General features: G+C 35.0%; 2 protein-coding genes across 6 annotated transcripts; one reads left to right on the plus strand and one right to left on the minus strand.

Moving 5' to 3' along the window:
* Positions 1-518: 518 nt before the first annotated feature.
* On the plus strand, positions 519-5,947 carry LOC133866383 (uncharacterized protein At1g01500). The gene is made up of 3 exons (XM_062302891.1): positions 519-1,048; positions 1,635-2,440; positions 5,370-5,947. Exons 2-3 carry the CDS (start codon positions 1,736-1,738, stop codon positions 5,601-5,603), a joined length of 939 nt encoding a protein of 312 aa, XP_062158875.1. The 5' UTR covers positions 519-1,048; positions 1,635-1,735; the 3' UTR covers positions 5,604-5,947.
* An 892-nt stretch (positions 5,948-6,839) lies between these two features.
* LOC133866502 (uncharacterized) lies at positions 6,840-11,177 on the minus strand. Of its 5 annotated transcripts, none has more exons than XM_062303045.1 (6): positions 11,021-11,177; positions 9,861-9,939; positions 9,130-9,306; positions 8,947-9,045; positions 8,626-8,871; positions 6,840-7,427 (listed from the first exon to the last, which is right to left on the minus strand). In XM_062303045.1, the coding sequence occupies exons 2-6, from the start codon at positions 9,924-9,926 to the stop codon at positions 7,128-7,130; spliced, it is 888 nt and encodes a 295-aa protein (XP_062159029.1). In that variant the 5' UTR covers positions 9,927-9,939; positions 11,021-11,177; the 3' UTR covers positions 6,840-7,127. The 5 variants fall into 5 exon arrangements, with proteins under 5 accessions (XP_062159029.1, XP_062159032.1, XP_062159031.1 ...); XM_062303048.1 differs by having other exon boundaries at positions 9,861-9,970; positions 11,043-11,173; XM_062303047.1 differs by having other exon boundaries at positions 9,861-9,970; positions 11,021-11,161.
* Between the last annotated feature and the right edge of the window lie 7,293 nt (positions 11,178-18,470).

Raw genomic sequence — 18,470 nt, forward strand, 5'->3', positions numbered from 1 at the left:
TTGTTTTTAGAATTTGGTTTCAACTTGATGTGTCACAATCCTATAAGATTGTGGCACAATTCTCAAAATAATAAATCTCATAAAATTATAACACATCATATTAAAATCAAATTTTTTAAAAAAATATTTAGATGTCTATCATTTTCATTCATGGTTTGAAAGGATTCAACTCCATGAAGGTGGTTTCTCGTCGCCCATGGTCTCGTTGATTATTCTATTATCCATTCATGCATGCGTATCCTAACCCAATGGGCTCGTGTCGGCCCACTAATGATCATAACAATAAACAACCTGCTTGGGAGAGCCGTTACGTTCTCTGTCAGCCTTCACAATCACATCCCTTTCGAAACGCACCGGCCCTCGTGAATGCAAATTCTCACTCTACAGTCTACAATCGGATAAGATGGAAAATATTCGGGTCAGAGGAGGCCCATTTCCCTTCCAAGATAATATTATAAATATACTTCACGCAATTTCATTCATACATTGTTTCTTTTTTTTTTTAATTTCTTCCACCTCTATAATTTCCTCGAAATATCGTACCCAGAAAAAATCAAAACATTTGTAACCGACACAAATAAAACAGCTGGTCGATTATTGAGGACCCGGGTCGTCGTAAGATTGCCTGGTGGCCTCTAGTTGCGGCTTAGTGGGAATGAAAAGCTCCAGGCTTGGCGGCTCGAAAGCGATTTGCGTAGTCGCATGCCATAAGGATTGGATTACATGGGTGTCCGTATGGTAGCGCGAAATTGAGATTGTGGATGAAAGTTTTTCTTGGGTAATTAGTTTATTCAACTATATAATATAATTGTATGTGGTTCTGTATCGTTCTAGCGAGAGAGAGAGTACGGGAGAGAGATATTTGGCAGGGTGTGTGAGGTGTCAAGCTTGTGCTATTGATAATTAGTCGGCGTTTCTGGTCGGATATCGGGTATTTCTTTTCGTCGTAGAGAGTTGATATATAGGTTCTTCAATCTTTTGATCAACGGAAACGAAGACAGAGAAGTGAAATCTCTTCTGGGTTGGCCGTAGATCCCTGTGGTTGCTGGTGGGTTCTTTTTTTCCTAATCCAAGTTATTTAATTTCCTGTTCTGTGATATATTCCTGCTATGCTAAATTCTGAATTTGTTTGATACTTTCTTTTTTTGATCATTCAGACATTTTTTGAGCTTCGTCCTCCGTCACTTTCTGTCGATACTAATAAGATCAGTTACGAATCTGAATTGGTTCTTAATTGTTCTCTGTTATAATTGTTTGAAACTGAACTGTGTATTTGTCACACATATTAGAGCATTCACATTTTTTTTTTTCGTTTGGGTTTAGTGGGGTTGCTTCTTGGTCAGCCTGCATTTCCTTGCAGTTGTGATTTGGTCTTCAATTTTTTTTTTCTTTCCATATTTAAGGGTTTCTGTTCCTTTTTTTATGCTTTTAGTTACAGCAAAGTAAAGTAAAGGCGACCTTTATTTAGCTTTGTTCTATTTGTTATAGATCGATATTGACTCCTGGGTTCTCTCTATTTTTTTCCTCCCTATTTTATCTTTTTCATCGGACCCAAAAGTTGATAGAGGGAAAAAAAACTGAATTTTTATTTGTGTTTATCTAACTAACAAATTTTCTGTTGGTTTTTGAGGCAGGTTTTTCACTGGTAATCTGATTCCATTTTGCATGGCAATTGGCAATGTCATTGTCTTAGCTAATAATATTGGAGGGTTTTGAAGATTAATTAAGCTTGTGAATGATGGAGGGTCTTTGTGAAACAAAGTTGAGCAATGGTGAAGCGGCCAATCACAACCTTCAGATTATTAGGTACCAACCCTACATGAAACTATCATCACCTTGGTTTGATTTGAGAGTCTTCTATGTGAGGATCAGCCATTTCCGTGTGGATGATTCAACCCCCGAGTTCCTCACTCTAAACCATATTCCTCTAAGCCCTGACACCCTTTTGGAAGTCAATGGTGCTAGAAGTGGCAGTTACTCTGATGGGGTCTCTTCCCTTCTTAGAAGGGATCGTGCAGATAAGAAATCTGAAGAAGCCACGTTTGTCGGCACAGATAGTATAAGGTTGACAGGGAGTGTGAAGTTTGAGGTTTTCGACAAAGAAGATCTCATTCTCTCTGGGGTTTTGGAGATGCTTAACAGCAATGGAATCATCGAGGAATCAAAAAACAACAAGACCAAGAGGTGGAACATGAATTGTGAATCATCGATCACCGCTGGCACTGGATTCTTAAAGGGAAAACATCTTGGTGGGCCCGAATTTCCCACACCAACAATTGAGGTTTATGTCGCAGGTTGTTTCTCTGGAACACCCATCATCTTAACCAAGACTTTACAGCTTGGTTTTCGGAAGAAGCACAACCGGAAGGGCATGTTGGATGCAATTCCGGAGTATGAGACAACTGAACCCCAGAAAGATGTGTCTCCTGAAGATCTACAGGTAATTATACTGGAAAATTGTTTAGTTTGGAATTCAAAGATTGTGATGTTCTCTTTGTTTCTCTGGTTTTAATTTATTGGCGTTCACTTTAGTGTTTTAGTACAGTACTGATATTTGCATGTTTAAGGGAAGCGAAGTCTTTTTATTTAGGTTCTCTAAAGTCTTGGCAATGTCCAATCAATGGAGTGACTGAGCAACCCCTCCATTGTGAGAGACGGGTTACTGTGATCCAAAACTACAGTGCGGTTGAGGAATCATATGTTACTTACCTTTCTGTTATGGCAATGTCCATTATTAACATGCTTCCTGTGTTGAAGCATGTTCATTTCTTGTTACAAAAAGTTCAATTTTTGTTGCGCATTGATGTCTGGGATATGGCGAAGAGAATCTTATCCTGATGTGTCATTGGGGTATGGGCAGGGAACAAGTTTTCAAATCAGAGTGTACTGGACAGTAGTACCTACTAATGTTATAAATTATATTTTTATTTTATAATTATCTCATAAATGCTGATATGACTGTCCAAATTAGATTAGCTATGGTTAAAATAAAAAAGAAAAAAAATTAATGGTTGGTTGAGACTGTCATATCAGCATTGTGAGATAATTGTAAGATAAACATCTTGTATATAGCATTACTCCTCGATCAACTCCCCCTTTTATTTTTGGTTCTTTTCTGCTGCATTGTTTTTAAATATCATTTTTTCTGGCAGAATCTGGTTTGCATGGGCCTCATCCCAAACTCACGTGGAGGATTGTCTACACGTGGGGTCCACTCCACTTTTTGGGTTTTTCTTTGGCTATATTGACAACTGCATCATATGTGCTTAAGCTTAGAGCATCCCTAGAGGTCTTTAAGTTTTCTCCAAATTTTAACTAAACAATCTACTTTTGTTATTTTATCTATCACTTTTAACAAACTTCATACACCAAATTCTCTAAATATTTCTCTATTTCAACTAAATGTTAATTTTTTATTGGTTTTAAGCAACCACTTCTGACAAATGAGGAGAGAGGAAAAGTTAAAAGTGAAGTGAAATGAGAGAAATGATAAAATATTCAATAGCTCATGAAATTTGTGAGCTAAATGGTGAAATTTTGACAAGAGATAAAATAGAGAAATTATAGAGAGTTTGTTGAAATGAATTTTTTTGAGTTTTTCACCAAATTTTGGTGAAAATTTTGACATGGAGAGGTCACTAGGGATGCTCTATGGGGTTGTTTATAATTTCTCTTCTTTGTTCAATACGCATCTCAGGCTGAGCCAGTAAATATCTTGGTTTGTTTTCGAAAATCCTTGACAACTAAGATTATCTTGCTCGTCAAATGTTCTATTGTTAATTAACATTGAATCAGTGTACTTTGTGATTTGTACTTGAAGTTGCCATAGAGACTATATATCTGCCAGATTGCCAGAAACAAGCATGGCATAATTTTGGCTGTCAGATATATTGAATGTTTCTCGAACTTAATAAATTGGATGAAGAGTTAAGAATATAGTTTTTGATATTGAGATAGTTCTGAATCTCTGCCTCTTTTTTTCTTTTTTTTCCCTAAGTTAGTTCTGTTTCACTGCTTGCTGTCCTTGCATGCATAATATTATCATTAAATTAATTCCTTAACCTCATTGTCTTTCACCAACTTTATAGAATGCATCTCTGTTGAGAACTGATATAATATTGATTGATATCTGCAACTTTTCTCCTAACATGGAAGAAGTAAATCTTATAAGTTTCTTGAGTAGCTGTCATGGATTGATTATGTGTACTTTCAAAATTTTCTTAAGCATTCTGCTGACAATTTCCAAACTATGTGTTCGAGTGGCGGTGTTCATTTGAGGATGGGAGGGCTAAGTTTGTGTTAAATTGAAAGCAATCTTACTTCAGTCTTTTGGGTACTTCCATTATTCTGGAAATTTTTTATCTGTCTTGTTTGGTGATTATAGCATATGGCCTTTGCACATGGAGTTCTTTCGCAAGCTGCAGAGTTTTGGAGTTTTCTAATCAATCATATCTCGTAAATTCATTTATTCTTCTTTTATTATTTAGATCCAGATCTGAGTTTTGAGAGGTAGCCCCTTTATTCTCCTGCATTTCGTCATTTCCTTGTGATCATACAATTTTCTCTTCCATAGTTAGTATGGTTTTAGCTTTGATGAAAACTCCTGCAAACCTTTGAATGTCTTAGATACTTTTCTTAGGCAACTGCAAGAAACTTTTCTATTCAGATTATTATATATCTTGAAGAGTAAATTGTCTGTTTTTTAATATTACTAGAGTGCTTGTAGTGAATCTTGAGTATTATTATCGGGCCATCGGGTGCTTGTAAATCATATTCCTGTAGTGGTATTCTTACAATGATGATATGGAGAATGTTAAAAAGACATGTTGGGTTCAGTCAGGAGCAGAACCAGAAATTGTGATATACTGGATTCTCTTTCATCATGGGACATTAGTGCAGCCAATTATATGAACATTGTTAACAGTAGGATTGTATATGAGCCTATTACATGCGGTGTTTCTTCACAATGTGTCATTTCTTTGGCTAAGTTGTGATATCAGTGACCCCGCTTAATTTTTCATGACTGGTGACAAGTGGCTGTCAGGTTAGAATATCCTACTTTGGTGTAGTTCTACAATGTTTCTACTATCTAGTGCTGCTTATATGGAAGATTTTAATAGGAAAAAAGCTAATGAATGAGTGTAAACAAGCAATTAGGCTGTTGCCACTTTTGGTTCATCAAGCATTTTATACTTGTTGGTGCACTTGGTTAATCCTCCTGAACTGTTCACAGCAAATACTTGTAGCTTTCTGGGCCTTTCTTGTGAAGTGATAAGCTCCTTGTCTGATTTTATTCTTTATGTTATATGTATGCTTTTAGCCTGTACCTTGGCTGCCAGAATCCCAATAGTCGGTCTTTTGAATTTCAGGTAGAAGAATACAGAACCTACAAACCAGAAAATGAAGACTATTACAGTAATATGTACTTGAGGAGGATGGAATACATAGATGGTGAAGATGGTGAATTGTCCTGGTTCAATGCTGGTGTGAGAGTTGGTGTTGGGATTGGGCTTGGCATTTGCGTTGGAATCGGTATAGGAGTCGGGTTGCTAGTCCGCACTTACCGATCGACTACACGTAACTTCAAAAGGCGGCTCGTCTAATCCCCTTCGTTAGAACTACCATACAATTGGTTCCCTCAAATCCAAACAAGGCTAACTTCATTGTTTTTCTCCAACGTTCATGCTTGTTTGACATGCATTTTTCATTGCAGGTTTTGACCAAGTAGTTCTCTATGTACGTAACTAAGGCTCCTTTGCTCATTTTGCGTGATTTTGGCCCCCATAAAATTCTATGAAATGTTTGTTTAGAAGCGTATGAATTATAGATAACTAGTTCCTGAAAAAGGGTAGGGATGAATGAAAGTTATGTGGTTCATGAAGTTGTACATGTTGAAGCTTTTGGTACTCGTATTTTTCTGTAAATAAATTTGTCTTTGGGAAGTGAAGCGTAGTCTTTCAAAAATGTTAATGATACTGGCGTGCGTGGACATGGATATAGTCTATAGATCATCTTCGTATTCTTAAAATAGAAATCCTAGTGCTAATGCCTCCTAAATTTATTGTTTGGGAAGGGACATGTCAAAGTTTTTTGTTTTTTGTCTTTTATTTTATGTTCTCAAGACAAACACATTAACAAACAACTTAAAACACAACACAATTAAACAGTTTTTGACTTTATTTAACATGAATATTTTTCCAAACTAAATATAAAAAAATACCTTTCAAAACACATTAACAAATAGTTCAATCATAAAGATTGAATATGATTGCTCGTCTCAAATAGTTCGATATGCTGAGCGTGAAGTGGACAATCTATGGTCATGTGAAATTGTGAATTGGCCTATGAAAGCTTGTGACTATAGATTTTAATACTTCAGATTATCTTTCACCCAAAGTTATTGCATCTAAGGACTGTTCTTCTGCCAGTTAATCCTTCTGACCTTCTTCGAACTTATGTTGGTCTATCACATATTATTACCCTTAACCCAAAATCATATTTAGAGAGAGAGAGATTTGGATGGTAAAAAAAAAACGTATTTAAGAAGATGTCACGATTCTAAGGGTAAAGGGTTTAACCAAATCAGTGTCTAACAATTTTAGATTACGCCCTTAACAGAAGATTATGCAGGATCTTACACAAACAAGAGAGAGACCCATCATATGCCTGTATTTTTTTTTTTTTTTTTTGACATATCCACACAAAAAGGAAGAGGGAAAGGGAGATTCAAACTAGTAACCTCAACTTCTTGAGGCGTGATTCCCAACCGATTAAGCTAATCCTTGGGAACCCATCGTATGCCTTTATTGTTCATATCTTTATTTCAAGGACGCTGGGAATGGATCCACGTGGCCGTGCATATGCCTATTTCATTTCATATAGTTTTTTCCGGGACAGGTGGGAGTGTGATCATATCAGCAACAAGATGAGGAATACATGAAGATAGATAATTTCCCATGTTAAATAGTAAGGAGTTCAAATTGAATCTGTTTATGATATGCTAAGCCCGAACATCGCTGGCGGCCGCTCTTGAGTTTTCTATCTCTTTTAGTCAATGGACAAGCATTGAGGCTTGGAGAGAATTCTACGACTTTATTGTAGCAAAATACCGTGCAGGGGTAGTCAGCTCAGCTGGCTGGCGGTGCAAGACACACTGGCTCTGGAACCACCTCAGCTCCTGCATATCCATTGCCAACGTGTTTGGGCTTGTCGTCAAATCCCCAAAAGGCAGCAGTTTTGGAATCATCTTGAGTCATTAGTCTGGTGAACTCCTCGTGGTCATAATTCAGTATGGCCTTTCCTCCAAACTCGGTAGGAAGATTTTCCTCGTCGAAATATGATCTCATCAGCTCCACACTATCTTTATTTTTAGGGTACACAAACTTCACCTTCTGGAATGTCTTGGCATCCAAGAAGTACTTGACGATCTGTATGTATGGAAGCAGAGCAAGTCATATACCCTAAAAGCAGAATCTTAACATAATGAAAAAATAAAAAATAAAAAAGAGAGAGAAGAGAGAAGAGAAGTAGAAAATAAGGTAACCAGACTTTGGAGAAACCTCGGTTAAGTTCTATCTCGTTGTTCTGGGTGGTCTCAAAAGATTACTTCAGCTAGTATACGGTATACCTTATTTTGTTGAAGGCGAAGGAGGAGAACGCGGGTGCTCATAGGTGGCATGGAAGCAGAAAGTAGGGCCGATAATGTTTTACACAATGAGTCGAGTTAAGGTTGACTTATGTAGTCTTTCTCAGAGGCGGATCTACATGAGGGCCAGGCCAAGCCCCAAAATTTTCCCCCAATTTTTTTTTAAAAAAATTAAATTAAATTTTACCCATAATTTTTTATTATTATTTTAGTTCTGCCCCCCTAATTTTTATTTTTTTTTTTCAATTTAGCCCCCTCATATTCACAAGGCTGGGTCCTCCACTGGTCTTTCTTATGCCTATACCTCGATACAACCAGAACTCGACATGTAAACACGAATTATCACCCCTAGCAAAAAGCAACCATGAAATGTTACACAAGCATATTAGCAACTGCTAGACTGCTAGTGCAGGGAAGTACCATTTTGAAGGATTTTCAAACTAGGAAGCAACTTTGTCTAAATAAAGCCTATATTTATCTGACAAGAAACAATCATACGTCGCTCTATCTTCATCTTCAAGGATATTTGTGGTGAGAGGTCTTAATCCACAAATCAGAATTCTAAGCAAATGGCCCTTGGTCAAAATCACCATGTCTAGGAAGGAATATAAAAGAGTACCTAGACTTGGTGTAACTCTAAGATGCTTTAATTACCTATAATTTAAATGAGGGGTCTAATCCGTTTAATTAAATGAGTCAGATTAAGGTTAACCTATATAGTCTTAAACCCATATATTGATACAACCCGAATCTAATAGGAACACAAATTGCCACCCCAACCTATAAAGCTATTTAAACTTATTCTGTTAGGGACATCACCTTCAGGGAATCAGGGGACTCTGCTGCACTAGGGGCACTCGAAAAAACGGCCCATATTTGTTTAGTTACCACACATTCATTAAAGTAATTTAAATTCTAGTCATCATTCTGCTATTCTCTGATGAATCGGAATGCAAGTGGGGAGAGAGCAGAAGTCAAACCTTCCAAAATGCTTCAAAAATCCGTGGGGGATTGTAGAGAAATGCTACACCTAGCCTCTCAGGATAGTGGTTCTGCAAAATATTGATGGTATCTCGAGCAGATTTGACGGGCACGCTGGTGCTTAAGGACCACCCAGTGAAGTCTATCAACCATGACATCTGTTCTTGACCCTCTGGAAGGTTCAGAATAGCATTCTCTATGAGATACACTAGATGCCGCATCTGGCTATCCAAACATTTAGTGTTCTGCAACATTTATCGTAGCATTAATTTTCAAAACCTGTCAGGGAAATATGGCACTTTAAATAAATAAAACTGTACCTGCATTCCTGGTCTAAGTATAAGAACAGTCCTGCCATGTCGGTCATGAAAATTTGCTCTGTATACTTTTCCAGTCTCACCTTCATTTGCAATTTCATGCTGGCAACAAAATCATTATATCTATTAGTATTAATTTCTGGCTTTTGCAAGCATTACCAAGCAGGAAAATTAAACCCAACATACCCATTGGATTTCCTCAGGCTTATAGGTTGATCTCCAATTGAGTGTCTCTTCCAACATTTTCTTTGATTTCTCTAAATTCCAATTCCGAGCTGCCAAATATCTCCTCAAGCATGCATCACTGCAATACTGTAAACTACGTCCAGATTGGGGTCCGATTGCAGCCTTAAGCTCATTGATCTGCATGTGAAATAATGCCATCAACGATTTTAGAAAGTTAACTGAAAGATCTTATTTTGTCAAATTAAAAGTATAAATCAAGTATGACAAAGTACAAATGAGCTTTCTTATCACAAAAACCTTTTCTATACATATTAACCGAAAACCAAACAAATGGCAATTTGTGTTTTCGTGTTGGATTCAGGTCATGTTGAAGTATGGGTCATGAGCCATGTCAAAAATTGAGAGCCTTAAGTATCGTGTGTTAGGTTTGGGTCGTGTTGAGGCATGAATATAAAACTATATAGTTCAACCCTAACTCGAACCATTTGATTAAACGAGTCAAACCCTTCAACCCTAATCTACTAATTTTGTGTTGGATTCATGTAAAAAAATTGGCAATCCTACACTAAGTGTTTGGTATTGGTTCAGTTGAGCTAGACTATTTGATAGATTTTTACCAACAAAATGATGGGTACGGGTGTAAAAGCCATTCTAAATTAAAAATTGAAATAAACTTAACATAGTGGAGCGAAATTCATGTCCTAATCTCCGAAATTCCAATTTGTAATTACCTTTAACTCGGGCCGTAGTGGATCATCCTCCTGATCATGATGAGAATTACTCCAAAGACCAAACATCGTGACTGGCAGCCTGATACCACAATTTGACAACCAAGTTTAACCTACAACATTAAACATCACGAAAGAGCACTCGAAAGAGATTTATTCTAAGTCAGCTTTAAAGAAAAATCCCCACTCAACAATCTGTCCAACAGACAAGTAGAAGATGTCAACTAGCTTAATTACCCGATCAAGTTCTAATCAGATCTTGATCGATTTCTGTCAACTCAAGTGATAATCATGCTATAATAATATCAATAACATTAATGACAGTAAAAACCTACCACGCAAATTGTCTGCTATATCAGCAGATAAAGCATGAGTTTTCTTTTTTTTGATAAGTATAAAGCATGAGTTTTCTATTACTATACTAGTTATTGCTATTATTTAATTAATATTAAAAAAACTGTCAAGCAAATTGTATGTTACATGTACAGATGAGGCATGATTCACACCCCCCTTCCACACACCCAAAAAAGAAAAAAAAAAAAAAAAAAAAAAAAAAAAAAAAAAAAAAAAAAGAAGAAGAAGAAGAAGAAGAAGAAGAAAATAATTCAACTGAATCCAACCCCGTTAGAAGAAAGAAAATCGCATTTGCTCTTGTGTTAGTATTCCCAAATTGAAACCATATAAATAAAATCAACGACCTCAAGATATTCTCCACTTAGGCAGCTCTAAACTCAACGTAAGAACACCTTTTTTTTCGCTTATTTAAGGTGGGAGGTAGTTCATATTAATTTCAGGGTCAAATTTCTGGAGCTTTTCTTTGTTTTCTCAGCAAACAAAAAGAAATTTGGGGGAAAATATTCAACATTTAGTCAGATAATTGAGAAGAATCAAAAGAGAAGCTTGTGCACATCAGATTATGATAAAAATAATAAATATAATAGATTATAATATAGTTACTGATACTAGATAGTAGCAAGATCTCAACGTAAGCTCAAAGAACAGCTCTATTCTCAGTCGAAAACAAAAATTATTAGAGAAAAAATAGCATGAAAGATCCATCCATTAATACAAAAGATTCTCATCCAAAATCCACATTAATTTCAATGCAATTCAAAAAATTAACAAAAAAAGAAAGAAAAGACCACGCGTATAAGCACACTCACGGGCTCCAGAAACTGGGCGTACCTCCTCCTCCTCCTCCTCCAATCTATTGTCTCTTCAAGGAGATCATTGGTGGTCTACGATTGAGTGCACCAGGGAGAAGCGAAAGTCGGAGAAAGAGAGAAAATTGAAGCTTCTTTTGTCTGTTTGTGGTTAGCTCTAGATATTTTCTCAGAAACTTCACTTTTACCCGTAAAGTGCCACGTCATTTTCCATATTAAATTTTTCATTAACTCCTAACAAAATAAATAAAAATGGCCAAAATGTTTCGTATATAAAATTAAAAATAAAAAATAGACGTTGATCATTGTAACCTTTTTTCATAATTAAAAGTATATTTAAATTTTTATAAACCGTAAGAATTATTTTTATTAGGTTTTGAATATATATATATATATATATAATCATGGGTCTTCCTTCATTAACCATTTTGAGACATGTTCTATAGTACATTTTTTATATATCAATTTTTTAAATTAATCATTAAATTTATAAGATCTACATATAAATTTTTGTAACTCTTACAAATTTAATTGTTAATTTAAAAAAATAATTTAAAAGAAATACAAAAAATGTGTAAAAAAAAAAAAAAAAATCATTTCTCAACCCTTTGTTTTCAATGTCACCTTCATTAACCGTAAGAACTTTTTTTAAAAAAAGAAAACATTAATCATAAGAGTGATTGAAAGGTGACATTGAAAAAGGTTGGATGAAGGTGACATTGATGGCTTTAGCAGTGTCCAGACAATGCACAGACAATGCTAGAGCCACCAATTGTTTAATGTATTTTGTAGTGACAGGCCCACGCGGACCATCGCGTGGAAGAGGATGAACCATCATAATGTAAGGGAAAAGAAAAAAAAGAAGTGTTATTTTTACACCATCTTATTTTATATCAATTTTATATTAAGATATATTAAGTGTGAAATTTATATATAAAAAATTTACGTATATAGAATTTATATGCACAAATTTTACATTTTATATGTTTTAATATAAAATTGATACAGAGTAATATATGGTAAAAAAATTATTTCTCAAAAGAAAAAAAAAAGTAGGCTTTTGCTTTTTCGTCCAATTGACTTTACACGCGTGCTCTGGATGGACGAGGATTTCTCCACCCAAGTTGTTCAGAAACAGAGGAGATCTACCCGTTCAGAAATATTCTGACATTAATTTTCCGAGAATCAATTAATGGTGTCACCTATGTTGGTTTTGTCTGAAATTATGGGTCCGTACCCGTTCCCAAACCGTGGGAGTTTTGAACAGCGAGATTGGACCAACGAGTCCTTGTTATTATATATATATATATATATATATATATATATATATATATATATATATATATATATATTTCGAATAAAAAAAACGGAGAAAGAAAAAAAAAATCATGGACACATCTAGAGGATTTCTAAACTTTTCATGATAATATTTACTATTTAGGGAGTGCCACCCAATACAACTATTTAAGTGATAGGGTACTAATTTTTTATTTTTTATTTATATAAATTTATGTCATAATTTATATGAGTGCACGTGAGAGAACATGGTTAAAAAAAATTAAATAATAAAATTTGACACATAATTTAATGGTTTAATAGTTAATATGTTAAAGTATCATGTAAAATATTATATTAGTTTATAAAAAAAAATTATAGTAAAGATTATAATATCGATGTTCTTTATGAATTTGAGATCATTTGCTCAAAGCAAAAGATGCATTATTTTTATTTATATTGGATTAAATTATCAAGAGGAAAGAAAATGAGAAAATAAATAGACCTTCTTTTGTCATTGTTCTTAAGAATAGATGAGGCCCCTTTTGTTTTTCTTTTTCGGTTGGCCATGGAAGAGCACTTCTCACGGAATTATGGGCACGTCAATTGGTTTTTCTCTTTTTTTCTCCATTATTTTTTTTTTTATTCATTTTGACAAAAAAGAAAAAGAAAAAAAGAAAAGAAAAGGAGCTTTTAAAGTCAATAATTTTGCAGTCAACAAATGTGAACCAAACGGCCTCTTTTGAAAGTGAACATTGATTCCTTCAAGGCTTCTAGAATAAGGCCCACAAAGCATTCGTTGTGCTGTAAACATTAATCTATTTTTCACTTAAAGTCATGCCGACCATTGACTTGATGATAGGAATCAGAGCATTAGAAACAGTTGTCCTATAAATAATTTTATTTTAAAAATAAATAAATCACAACAGACCGTAGCTACCCAATTTAATATTTTAATAAAATAAAAAAAATAAAAATAAAAACGTCTCTATCTGACTCTCTCTCCTTCACGCTTCATGTCTCTTTCTTTTTCGTTCTTCTTCCTTTCTCTGATTCTCTCTCTCATACACAGTGGCAGCGATAGAAATAGCAAAGAGGTCTCTGCAAGGAAGCTTCTTTCCTTCTATTTACGGATGAGTCTATGAATCTATGGATTTCAAATATACGGCTGGTTTTCTGGGGTGGGATTTTATATTTTCGTATGAAGATTAATTGGCATTAAGGGAAATTCAAGGCTTTTCCAAAATTGCAGCAAGGTGTGCATTACTTCGTTGAAGCAGAGAAATTATTCAATTGTTGTTCTTGGTTTTGTTTGCTAAGGGTGTTGTGGCATTCCTTCTATTGGTCAAGATTGGGCCATTGAGAGAGCTCGTGATAAAAAGTTTGGATCAGCTGAAAATGGGTAAAGGTCCTGCTACAATGAAAACCATAGCTGGTATCATGTCGGTGATTCTCCTATCAAGCCTTATGAGCATTGTTAAGATCCAGAACAAGGGTGCAAAGCTTGGCACCATGTCATGTCACCCATGCGCGTGAGGAACATGGAGACTTAGTAGATGGTGTTCAAGGAAAAGCCTAAGAGAATGGAAGATGACGGCGATGGTGGTGGGGAAGGGAGCGGGGTTGAGAAGGTTGATGTTGCGGCGCTGCGACGGGGAAGATTGTGAAGAAGGTGAAGCAGGCCAGGGATGGTGAGGCCGAGATGATCCACAGTGTTTAGATGACGGAGGTGGAAGATAAATGAATAAAAACTAAAATTAATATTTTAATATACAAATAAAGATAAAAGAAATCTCTTGCGGAGTATTTTTGTAAAAAAAAGTGATTTAGTTTCATAAATTTTCCTTAAAATAAGATATATAGTTGGGTGTCTGCTGGCACCCATAAGCGATACCAAAAGAAAATTATTTTAAGTTTTGAAAAGTATAATTAGGCCTTACCAAAGAAAATCGCACACCCTAAAAATTGAGAACTAATTTAGCGGAGTAAACTTTTGAATAAAGTGTTGTGAGCGAGGTCATCAAAAGAAAAGTTGTTTGGTAAAATTTTGCCAAGTTATTTGGGTTTTGAATATATACATATACGCAAAATATTAAATCCATAACAAAAGAAGTATATAAAAATTAAAAAAAAAAAAAAAAAAATTTACCCCACCATGGCGCGATGATCTAGCGGTCGGTGCAGGCCGACAGACAGAATTGGCGACCACCAAATGCATCTGACATCTCTGCATGACCACTATACTGTGGTCGGCACTGCCATCAGTTGGCGTCAACATCACCCTAATTTTTATTTTTATTTTATTTTTAAAAAAAAAAAGACGTTTACTGTTTTTATTTGTTATAAATGTAATAATACCCTACATCTTACAAAAAAAATTTAGGATTAAATACGTTTGACCCACCTATAGTTTAAAGATTTTATTTTTTTGTCTCCTGTGGTTCATTTTGTATCGTAGATAGTACCTCGTTTATTATTAAAGACGGAAATAGTACCACAATGTAACTTTCATTTAAAAATTGACAGAAGTCCACGTCAACACCTTTAGGCCTGATTAAAAATAAAAAATAAAAATTTAAAATTTTTTTCTTTTTTTTTTTAAAAAAAAAAAAAGATGAGTGGTTGAGTGACCTCATAGCACGCCTAGGGGTGACCAAACCACCCCCAAAAAGTAAAATGGGGGTCGTTCAACCACCACCACAAGGGAAAATAAAATAAAAAACAAACAAGCGTTTAGGGTTTAACCCTTGAGGTGGCTAAACCCGGGTACAAGCAAAACACGGGTGGAAAGCCACCCACAAGCCCATGGCTCTTGTGGGTTGTTTCGGCTATCAATTTTTAGCCACCCCCAAGGGCCATGGCCACCCCCACAAGGGCCCAAAAAAAAGAAAAAAGTTTAAGGTTTGGTCATTGGAGGTGTCCAAACCACCCCCAGATCGACTTGTTTGGGGTGGTTGTGGTTCAAGCCACCCCTCTTTTTTTTTTCTTTTTCTTTTTTTTTTTTCTTTTTTAAAGTTTTTTTTTATTAATTTTTAATTAGTGATAAGACATGTATCAATCAATTTCTTAAAGGTGTCGACGAAGACTTCCATCAAATTTTAGACGGAAGTTGGACGGAACTACAATCTCTATATTTAGCTATAAACGAGATACTATCTATAATACAAAATGAACAATAAGAAGCAAAAAATAAAGTATTTAAACCTCAGCGGTCAAAAACATATTTAACCCAAAAAATTATACATCAACAACTTCCTTTAATATTAATTATTTTTTGAGAAATATTTTTTGTTTTATTTTTAAAAAGTTTTTAATGGTTTTTGAAAAGTATATTAGTAGTAGTGAGAAACACATCTAAAAATCCTCAGAGCAATAATATCAACTTTTATCTAATTTTTCTTAAATTTAAAAAAAATAACTTTTCTTATCTTTCCATATATCATTAAAATATTATTTATTTACAAAATACAAGTTCTTTACCTATTTTCAATCTTTTTATAAAATGGCAGTACAATTTTCAATGAAAGACAAAAAGAGGAGGGAAGTGAGAAGAGAGATAAATATTATTTTTTTTAATTTTTAATTTTAGAAAACCTTGGGGCTTAGAAAAACTAGGCCCCAAACTCCTTAGTGGATCCGCCACCGATAAAAGATTTAGCAACTCTAAAATTTCTAAAAAAAGCTTTGCCCGGAGCATAAACAAAGCCTTCCTCAACCATGAGTGGGCTAGCTAGCGTAAAAGTTAAAGTACTTCGACGTAGCGTAAACGTGAAAAGCGTTTTGATTGTTTTGTGTTTGTTAATAATTTTTTATTTTGAAAACATAAAAACAAAACTTTTAATGGTCATTTCCTTTACGTAAAGTTACAGGGTAAAGAAGATATAAAATTCGTCAATTTAGTTAGTTATTTCACGGCACGTTTGGACTTGACCCTTAAGCATTGGTGTGGGGACCCAAGGGCCAAGGGGGAGAGAATGGAAGGCGGTGGGAGTGGGGAGACTGGAGAACCCAATCAATTGAAAATTAGAGTAGAAGATAAACAAAACAAACAAAATTGACAAAACGAACAGAAAGAAAAAGAGAGGAAGATGACAAAGTCCAAAGAAAAAAAGGTGACAGACGTCTACCAGGAAATCCAACAAGCAGCTTCCCACTATAACCAAAAAGTAAAAGTCGACTCCCATCCAAACGTTAAAAAGGCTTTATCTATCTAATCGATAGTGGGCATCTGATTCCATTAGATGCCCCCGATGCCTCATGGAAGCTTTGAGATTATCTTTAGTTTTTTTCTTTTTCTTTTTCTTTTTCTTTTTGTGACCAAGTTCCGAGAAATGAAAACTAAAGAACTTCATTAACGAAGGAAAACTAAAGGCATAGCCAGCGATTAGTTTAGGGCTTTAGGCAAACACGTTGTACTCTTGAAAACAAAAGGCGAGTTTCCAAAACCAAACACGTTATCTATGATTTTTTTTTTTTTTTTTAATGTTGTTCTGATAAATAGGCCATGAGCATCCCTTAACTCTCAAAGTGTCTTTTAAAGGTGAGTTAGGCTAATTGGTCTTTAACAATCTGCATTAAGATAATTAAAAAAAAAATCAAAAGGAAGACCCGCCTTAAGGGGCGATCGACCAATAGAGTGACCGACCATGATTTTCTCTCCAAGTTTAAAGAAATGATCGGCTACCCAAAATAAAATGCTTTAAAAGGAGGGGACAGTCGACCACCTTCAAGCTAATTATGAGGTAACCAATCCTCCTTTAAGGAGGGTGGAGATGGTCGGACCATCTTAACCACTCTTTAAAGTAGATGGCCATCCCAATAAGATAGTTTGACTAACTCTTAATTCCAGACCAATCCAACTCCCTTAACAAACTAAACTGATGGCATAGGCGTTGCAACACATTAAATTCTTCAAAACACAAGGCTTAGGTTTCCATAGAGCAGAAGAACATAATTGCCACCAACTACAGAAATTACTTCTTTTATATAAAATACAAGAAATCCAAGATTTTCTTTTATACAAACAACAATATCGGACCGCACGTTCACCACCCCACCTCCACCTCTTCAAGACTTCAACCTGTTGGCAATGATTAAGGCAATGTGTCGGAACAGCAACACTCTCTTGAATGGTAGGAACTTCAACTACAAGACGGAGCCACGCCTCCATTCTTTGAGGGAGTCCGTGGGTATGACCAGATATTCCACAGCTGCCTTCCTTGGACTCCTTGCCCTTGGGCCGATCCTTCAAGGCACTTGGGAGACCAGTCCTTCACAGTTTGGATTGCACAACATGCAGGGGCGGAGCCAGGCCCACCAACTCAGGGGGTTAAATTGAATAAAAAAAAGTTTTGGGGAGCCAAAATTAGAAAAAATAATAAAATTTGGGGTAAAATTTTTTTAATTTTTTCTTTTTTTTGGGGGGGAGAACCTTGGAGCCTAGGCCCCCCAAGCCCCTTAGTGGCTCCGCCCCTGACAACATGCCCAAACAAACCTAAGCTACGCTATCAGTCGCAAGGTCTATTAAAACTCTTTCAATTGTTAATGTTTTCAAAACTATTAATTATGTTATTGTCTTCCTAATATGTTTTCACATATATAATTTTAACATTTATTATTTAAAAAAGTACGTATGAAAATCACAAATAGTAATGACAATTTTTAGTTCAATACAATAGGTTATACGATTTTTTTTTTTTTTCTTTCTTAACTCTAAAACCGCAAATTCGCCAATATTATAACAGTAATTTATGAAAAAGAGTTTTTCTTCAAATAGAATTGGAGGAACTTTCTCGATCTATAAAAATGTCATATCCTTTTTACCTGTAAAAAATGTATGTTTCTTAAATAGTAAAGATAAACTGGATTGGAGGAGCTTTTACTGTCTATAGAAATGTCATGTTTCATTTACATGTAAAAAATCATATATTTTTTAAAATAAAAACAAAGTTAGAAAAAATATTATTTAAAAAGCATGTCTCTTCCAACCGTTTTTGCTACATAAAAAGCACGTATAAAAACACAATGGTATCTTACTATCTTTATAGATTGGATTGAAAAAACTTTCTCCAACCTAATTTAAAAGAAATCTTAATCAATAATTTAAATCGATTAGTAAATATCTTTGTAAGTAATTTAAATCAATTAGTAGATATTTGTAACCATTCCATTAAGA

The sequence above is a fragment of the Alnus glutinosa genome, chromosome 4 (genome assembly GCF_958979055.1).
Source record: "Alnus glutinosa chromosome 4, dhAlnGlut1.1, whole genome shotgun sequence".
NCBI classification, from domain to species: domain Eukaryota; kingdom Viridiplantae; phylum Streptophyta; class Magnoliopsida; order Fagales; family Betulaceae; genus Alnus; species Alnus glutinosa.